General features: G+C 39.5%; 1 protein-coding gene and 2 non-coding genes across 3 annotated transcripts; 2 read left to right on the top strand and 1 right to left on the bottom strand.

The window, feature by feature from the left end:
• Positions 1–412: 412 nt before the first annotated feature.
• On the bottom strand, positions 413–6,695 carry LOC102215590 (signal-transducing adaptor protein 1-like). Its single transcript, XM_005723218.1, has 9 exons — positions 6,594–6,695; positions 4,848–4,919; positions 4,576–4,692; positions 3,545–3,717; positions 3,270–3,401; positions 2,712–2,781; positions 889–991; positions 642–818; positions 413–531 (listed from the first exon to the last, which is right to left on the bottom strand). Exons 1-9 carry the CDS (start codon positions 6,693–6,695, stop codon positions 413–415), a joined length of 1,065 nt encoding a protein of 354 aa, XP_005723275.1.
• On the top strand, positions 1,521–1,593 carry trnaf-gaa (transfer RNA phenylalanine (anticodon GAA)). Its single transcript has one exon. It is a non-coding gene; the product is annotated as a tRNA-Phe (tRNA).
• trnaf-gaa (transfer RNA phenylalanine (anticodon GAA)) lies at positions 2,387–2,459 on the top strand. Its single transcript has one exon. It is a non-coding gene; the product is annotated as a tRNA-Phe (tRNA).
• Positions 6,696–8,353: the final 1,658 nt, after the last annotated feature.

Below are 8,353 nucleotides of genomic sequence, written 5' to 3'. Positions count from 1 at the left end.
TAAAAGTTCCAATACGGATCCATCCACAGGTACAAAGATTTGAACAAACATTTAATCTTTTACAAAGTTTTTGGGACTGACTACGGGATGAAATGTTCAGCTTTTTTATTGACACCCCTCAGCTGGATTGCAATGACGGATGCAGATATTAGTGGTCACTGAAATAAACACAGAAATCCTTTTGATCATCTAGCACCGTCCGCTCATTTGGTCACAATATTTAAGCAACGGTCCAAACTCTCCCATCTTGGAGAAAAATGTATAAATTTCGTTTCAATAAAGCAGAATTTAGCCATTTTCACCGTGAACATTGTGATCTCTGAGCTGTAGGTAAAAGTTTTACGTTATACTTGTCAGGTTACACCAGTCCCTACTTCACGCTGTCGGTTTCTCGGTCGTCCACTGTGCCGTGTTAGATTGTTGTTTTTCCATTCAGTTTTGTTTCATAGGGGGAGACTTTCTCATCAGTCGAAACATAGATGTTTTCTCTCCGTTGTTTTAGGGCTCTCCTGAGCTCATCATCCAACTGAGCTGGTTTAAACAAAAGCATTCAAGTCATTTAGACTTGCTCTTACATTTGCCTTGATTTCTGCCCGTTTGCTTGTTTGTTTTGTTTTTAAATCAACATTCACTCTGCTCACCTAGATTCAGGCTGGAGTCATTGGGATCATCAGGAATGACATATTCTCCCTCATCAGGCTTGTTTGGCAGAATCTCCTCTTTGGTCCGTGACCGCAGCATAGGGGGCACTTGTGCCTTTGGTAGTGGTTTAGGTGCACGTGCGGTTGTGTTGAGGCACTTGGGAGCTGGTGACGCCTCTATTGAACACAATCGGTGGTTAGGAGTTGCCCACTTCACTGTAACCATTTTTAAAAGCAGTACTCTCACCGATCAAAGTGTCATAGGGCTGAGATGGAATGAAAGGACAAAGCCGATACTCAGTTTTTTCAATGAAGTATTTTAGAACATCCTTCAGGGAGCTGACGGTCACCTACAGAGGACGTGTGGAAAAAAGCAGAAGATAGACTCTGTTAATGATGCTCCCCTTTGATTTATCAGAAGTATCTGTCATTCCTCTATTACAGACAGCAGATTTTATGACACTTCTACAGCTTATAAAATAATAATAAAACAACGATAATTACAGGCGGCCTGTTTAACACTGTAAAGCTTCACTGTTCTGCTGAGACTTGCAAACTGGCAATAATCTGAACTTTGTGCTCCACAGAAATGTACTACATTGCCAAAACCTGGACTTGAACCTAGGACCCTCAGATCTTCAGTCTTTATTAGCTCTGCAGTTTTATTGCTCTATGCAATAAATCACATAATGATTTTCTGCAGCATTTATTAATCCTGTGTCCTTTCTGTAAGTGCATTTTGCTTTTATATATGAGTTTTTGGTCATCATTTGATCAACAACTGATAATGTCTCTGATTGGACCAAGTGGCATTATTTGACTGTTTTGGTCAGGTGACGGGTCACAGTGCTCGCTCTCATTCTCCATGTGAAGTGCATTGCCGAAATAGCTCAGTTGGGAGAGCGTCAGACTGAAGATCTGAAGGCCCCTGGTTCAATCTCGGGTTTTGGCATTATACATTTAATCAGAGAAAGGATGATAATGGCCTAATAAAACCATAAAACTGAACCACAACCTCTGCCTTTTAAATCTGACCTGTATCTAAAATGGTTAAATGTTTAAAAAAAAGCCTGAGAGGACATACTGCCCTCTTAGCAGATGTTCAGTCTGGTGCTCTCCCACATGACTACCAAATTCAAGTCATTTACTCAGTTAAAATTACTTGGCACAGAAAGTAAGGACATTCGTGTTTGATCAATAATTTCTTTATTGGAACAGTAGTTCTTGGCAATTAATCTTATGCTGTTGAAAAGTCTTTTTATTTCCCCTTATTTAACCAGTAAACGGTTTAGTAAGAGAAATGCATTTGCACATATGTACATTCCTGCCCTTCCTTCTTTCCTGCTCCCTCCTCATATGCCTTCCCTTTTTCCTCTTCCTCTGTCTTTGTGCTAACAGTTGTACAGTTTCCACTGGCACTCTGTTGGTCAGCAGCACCTGGGTGATGTCAGTTACTGAATCACTTGCCTTTTTTGGTGCAAGTCATGGATGCTTGGTGATACTCCAGTGCTCTCCAAAAGTTGATTCTGTTCATATGAACGTGACGTTTTGTGGGAGAATCGTTTCGTCACTCATCCAAGTGACTTTTTCAGTCTTAGCTGACTGCAGGTTTCCCCAATCTTATAAACATGACATTGCATAATGACTGAAACCATGCAAATGTACTGATGAACAGATGAACAGAATCAACTTTTGGAGATTTACTTACCTGGATGATTGAGCATGCATCATAATGGCACTCCAGTGCCGAAATAGCTCAGTTGGGAGAGCGTCAGACTGAAGATCTGAAGGTCCCTGGTTCAATCCCTGGTTTCGGCATTGTGTTTTGATTATGTGTTAATGCCATCAGGTAAATGTCTTCTAACAACTTACTAAAGTGTTGATCCAAAACCAGTATCGTTAACAACACGATTGATCTGTCCGCCTCTAATTTCACTCACTACACGCTCATGATTCTTCTTTGAGTCACTTGTGCTCCTGTGGCTTTGAAGGAACTTTATGTGTAAATGTGTCCTATAGCTGAAATATATTCTGATTGGTGAGAAGCTGTGAGAGCCAGTAAGGACTCACTGGTGTCTCCAGTTCAATCACAAATCCGGCGTTTATTTGGGTCACTCTGTAATTCTTCATTACAGGCCCGCTGAAACAGAAGAAACGTTGTGATGATTAGATTACAGTTAAATTCTTCACAGTGTGTTTTTGCTCAATAGGCTTTCACTGAGCAAAGTTCATATTACGTTCCACTTTCTGTCTGTCCCACTCAATACTGTTTTTATCGCCAGTTAGTTCCGGGTGAACACTTCATTCTCTGTGTCAATGTGTCAGACTTACCAGTAATAATAATAATAAGGTGAATAAATTGTTTGTTGGCGTCTTTCAAAGCACTCAAACTCACGTCACATTACGAAATTAGCAGGAACAATATTAAAATAGTTCTAAAACTCAGTAATATATATTATTGTAAGAGATATAAAACAAGACATTTATAGCTGATGTGCTGATGAAATCAGTCAGTACAGGAGAAAATTTATAATACAAAAAGATTAATGGTTAAAATTCAATAGTCATTTATGAGCAGGTATTCTGCATTCAGTGGTGTATATCAGTGGTTTGAATAGATTAGCAGACCTGGATGACACTTGTCTGAGGGTCAAGGCGTAGTTGTTGGGCATGGTGGACGGGCGAAGGATGATGCTTCCACACTCTGGGTTTTCCTCTAGCATCTTCTCAGCCTCCTTTCGAGTCACATCAAAGAAACACCTACAGGATTCAAAGGAAAAACAAGGAGGCACACTTTTATTTTATTGTATTTTAACTGTTTTGAAGCACTTTTTAAAGTCTATCTGCGAATTTTCTGAACCTACAAATGATCAGTGTTTACACAAACAGCAGACAGTGCTTACTCAGCAATCTCAGAGCTCAGTTTGTCTTTGGATGGCGGGCCTGAGAGGAAACCTGGTCGAGGTGGGAGCGGTGGACGTGACGATGGGGATTTTCTTTTTATTTCCTGAGCGAGAACCTCCTTCAGCTGTAACACCTGGCCAGGCATCAGCTGCAGCTTACTGGGAAGCTCCTTCTGCAAGGAAACACGAGCTCGACCTCAGTACCATTCAGATCATCTGTAACATGTTCAAAAATATATCCTGATATATTTTAAAAATATATAAACGTTTATTCACTGGCCACTTTATCTGGCACCTTGCTCATTTACACCAATATCTAATCAGCCAATCAAATGGCAGCAACTCAGCACATTTTAGGCATGTGGACACAGTCAAGATAACCTGGTGAAGTTCAAACTGAGAAGGAAAAAAGGTGATTTAAGTGACTCGGCCTTTGCTGTTGGTGCTGAATGGGCAGGTCTGATTATTTCAGAAACTGCTGATCTTTTGGGATTTTACCATATACCTGACGGCTCATTACAACTAAGGCAGAAGAGCATCTTTGAATGCACAACACATCCAATCACAAAAGACAACACCAGGCGTTCAGCTACAAACAAGAAACTGAGGGTCATCATCACTGAACAGAAAAATGTTGCCTGGGTCTCGATTTCTGCTGTGCAGTAATAATGCGAAGGACTTCAGACTTTATCTGTACCAGGTGAACATTATTTAAATACCACTGTCTACATCACTGTGTGTGTGTAATATCCTGTATAAATGGAAATAATTGTGCTGAATCAATTAGATCGGTGTGTGTTTGCTCACCTTGACCACAGTCAGGATGAAACCCCTCCACACCTCTCCCATGTCTGCACTGTCCATCTACACACACACACACACACACACACACACACACACACACACACACACACACACACAGTTGATAAAAAGCTGGTGTGATGTATAGTATTGATCCATCCAGTGATTAATTATAAGATTAGATATTAGATGTAATTGGATCATTTGAAGTGAGTTTTATCACAACAGACCTTAAGTTGCACCTTCTCTGTGCTGAGGCTGAGAGTGAACACAGTGGGTTCCTTCTTCTGATATGGAGAGTCTGACTCCATCGACTTCAGCTGGTCCAGGTCCAACTTCTCTGTATACTGAGAAAGAAATCAGGTCAGTGCTCCCAGCACTTCCTTATTGCCCCTCAAAGCTACTTCCTAATTCTTGGAATTAAACACTCCACATATTTTCAAAAGATGATTCAGTGATTAAGTCAAGCGCACAATGTGAACAAACATAGGTGTTTGCTTACGGTATCCTGTGTGTCATCCTTGTACAGAAACAGCGAACACCCACGGAGCTCTCCATAGTATTTCTTGAAATCCTGAAAGTCATTTGATGAACATATCAGGCATCACACTTAAACTACTTACACTTGACCTGTTTCAGTTTTTCAGCTACGCAGTCATGTGGAAAACTATGCACACTTCCTGATTTGGTATCTAGTTGCTATCTGGACTTTGACTGAGCTACTGCAGCATCTTGATTCTTTTCTCTTTTCAGCCATTCTTTAGTAGATTTGGTGCTCTCCATTGTGTAGTTGCATGACCCACTTTTGCCACGTTTTAGCTGTCAGACAGATGGCCTCACATTTGTATATTTAGTATACAGAGAGATTCACAGTCAACTCAGTATCTGCAAAGTTCACAGGGCCTGTGAACTTTGCAGATACCTTTACCGCCATGTTTGCAATCGGTATCAGGTGTTTGTGCTGATATGTTGTGTTTGTTTTTTCCAAACGTGTTGCTGTACATTATCTCCAAACATTTCTACTTTGGTCTCATCTGTCTAAAGGACGATGTTTCAGAAGTCTCGTGGTTTGTTCAGATGCAACCTTGCGGATCAAAGCTGTGCTGCCATGTTTGCTTTAGTGAGAACAGAGGCTTTCTGCTGGCAACCCTTCCAAAAATGCACTACTTGTTCAGTCTTTTTCTAACTGTTCTGGTGTAAACTTTAACATTTAACACGCTAACTGAGGCCTGTAGAGTCTGAAATGTAGCTCTTGGTTGTTGTTGAAATTTTTCTGATCTTGATGAGACATTGACCCTGGGTAGATTGTCTTAAAACACACCAGAATGGTCCAGACTAGCAAACTGCTAAAACTCTTGCTGGTGATCAGTTCATCAAGTACATTTGATTAACAGCCCATGGCTGCCTCTTACCCTCTTAACTCCTGTGGAAACAGTAAGGATGTAGCTTTTTCAAAAATGCTCTTTGTCACATGATTGTATTTACACGTATCTAAAGGCTGTAAGATAATTTACAGATGAGGTATTTACATACAGACCTCTATGTCTTGTATATTTATTGTTGGATTACCATTATAAAATATGATGCACCGTCAGAGCCGAGCTACTCACCCACCGGTGATAAAAGGTGGGTAAATTTAGTCCCCTCTCCACAATAAGGCAGTAACAGTTTACATCAGATTGAAACAACTACAGTCAGCCCAGATTACATTTGAATAATAATGTCAAAAATTGCTTCTCTACATTTTTCATGCCATTAAAATATTTTACAGTTATAAAACCTTTTCGATAACCAATAAAACAAACTCATAAAAATGTGTCCTACATAGTTTATGTGTACCACAGCACTGTGTGTCTGCTGAAAGTCATGACTGCATGAAGAGTACAGACATAGAACATTTTTATGTTTTTTGATGTTGAGTAACACAAAATTTGCTTTGTCTCCACTTTTTAAAGTAGTCCAAGAGTAATCAGATTATGCTACACAAATTTATGTAATCTAGCGGATTAATAATCAGATATGTAGCTTGTACTCAGCAACCAACATTACAGTGCAGTGCAGTAAGACCCAACTCTCTGACCTACAGCATTAAAATACTGTCAGTCAGTAAGTGATTTAGTAACAGGCCGACAAAGCTAATTCTCCATTATGAGTCCTTACTTTTGTTACACTTTTGCAGCTTTTGTTTGGTTTGTTTGGTCTTAATTATTTACATTTCCTCGTGTTTATTCCCCATATTCGTTCTTACCTTGTCTTTACTGTGTTTCTTCAGCAGGTGTCCGGAGTAGTAGAGAGGCAGGGCTGTGATCGTCTCCCTCCTCTTGTGGACAACTCTGGGGGGCACTGACATTGTCCAGTAGTCTCTCAAGTCAACGTCTTCTTCTGCCCTGGTTTGGCTCAGTTTATGTCTTACAGTGCAGTCACTATTCAAGGGCGAACTGCTGAGTCCTGGAAAAGCTTTGTTCTGATTTTGTTTCCTTATGAGGCTCTGATAACGGGTATGAATTGAGACTAGGCGTCCAGAATATGAGAGTTTTGATCACGAGGCCATAAATGTACAAAGATAAGCCTTTCTTTCCCCCAACTTCAGCCTCAGCACTGTCCTCTCCCTCAGAATGAGGAAATGTTAGTAAATATATAAAGAAGGAAGTAGCTGGTGTTATAAGAACTCTCATACTAACTTGTGCTTTTGTACTTTGGACCTGAGCATATCCCTAAAAAGCTTTACACCACAATAAAATATGCACACACACACACACACACACACGTTCACATCAGATCAAAGATTATTTCAGTTAACTTCACTTATTTCTTGGAGATTTATCTTAACTTTAAACATAATAAATTCTTACCTAGAATTAAATTCAGGTGTAAATGGGACTGCAAACAGATTCTGAGGAATTCACACATACACACGCACGCACAAGCTCTTAATATTGCAAGTCAGCGTAATATTTAGATTGAACACACGATTAAAGAAGATAAGCAACACTTGTTTAAAAACATTCAGCAGGATTTGTCGTGTGAGAGCTGGCACGGCGCCATGTACTAAGACAGATTTATCACAAAGTTGAAAATATACAATACACAGAATACATACATGAATGGTTTAAACTTGACTAGAAGATGGTGTCAATATATTTTAAGGTGTAAAGGACAAGGGCAAAATTAGATTGAAAACTTAAAAAAAAAGAAAAAGTAAATTGCTGAAACCTGCATCACTACTTAAAATTCAGTGATGCTAGCTAGATAAATAAATAGTTCGATATTGTGTAGCAGATAACAGAAATAACAGTGTTAGCTATACATTTTCAATACATCGTATTATCCTCAGCAGTAGTAATGTAGCAGTTACCACTAAACGGCCTGTATTAATGAGTTCAGTAGAAGTGTGTCTACGGTACTTGTTACAGTTTATGAACCGTTACATAAAGGTTACATGTAACACTCTCAGGTGCAGCTAATCACACCAGCAGAAGGCTCTTACTTCAGATTGTCTGGGATTTTGGGAGGTAAGAAAAGCATCATTGTTTTCCAAGTGCATTCAATCTGTGGTGAACATGGTTAATGTTTAACTGATGCCAAGCAGCATTTTAACCTTTTACCCTGACATTTACCAGTATGATAGCAGGCAGTGACATTGGCGGCCATTAAAACCTTTGAGCAGTTGTTCAGCTAAAATGTGTTTTAGAGGAATTACTTGCACGTGTCTGTCTGCATGACACTTCCTGCATTTTTGCTTTAGAGTTGTTAGCCACACTGCCAGGAATGTTTAAATAGGGCTTTTTAATAAATTTGGTAATTGCAAAGAAAAAAAGGTATTTAAAAAACCCCCAATATATGACCTGAACCAAGATGAGCAGGTAAAACTGACAAATTCATTAACAAAGCTCAACCATTAAAAGTCAAGGATGTTAGATAGAATTATTAGCTTTTCAGCTATTATGTTTATAAGCCTTCTTAAGGTTTGTTCTTCCTTTTTCCTGATCCAAACGGGTTAAAGAACCT

The sequence above is a fragment of the Pundamilia nyererei genome, unplaced genomic scaffold (genome assembly GCF_000239375.1).
Source record: "Pundamilia nyererei isolate P.nyererei 1_Seehausen unplaced genomic scaffold, PunNye1.0 scaffold00008, whole genome shotgun sequence".
Classification (NCBI taxonomy): Eukaryota; Metazoa; Chordata; class Actinopteri; order Cichliformes; family Cichlidae; genus Pundamilia; species Pundamilia nyererei.
The sequence above is the reverse complement of the archived record's forward strand: the minus strand, read 5'-3'. Positions and strand labels throughout refer to the sequence as shown.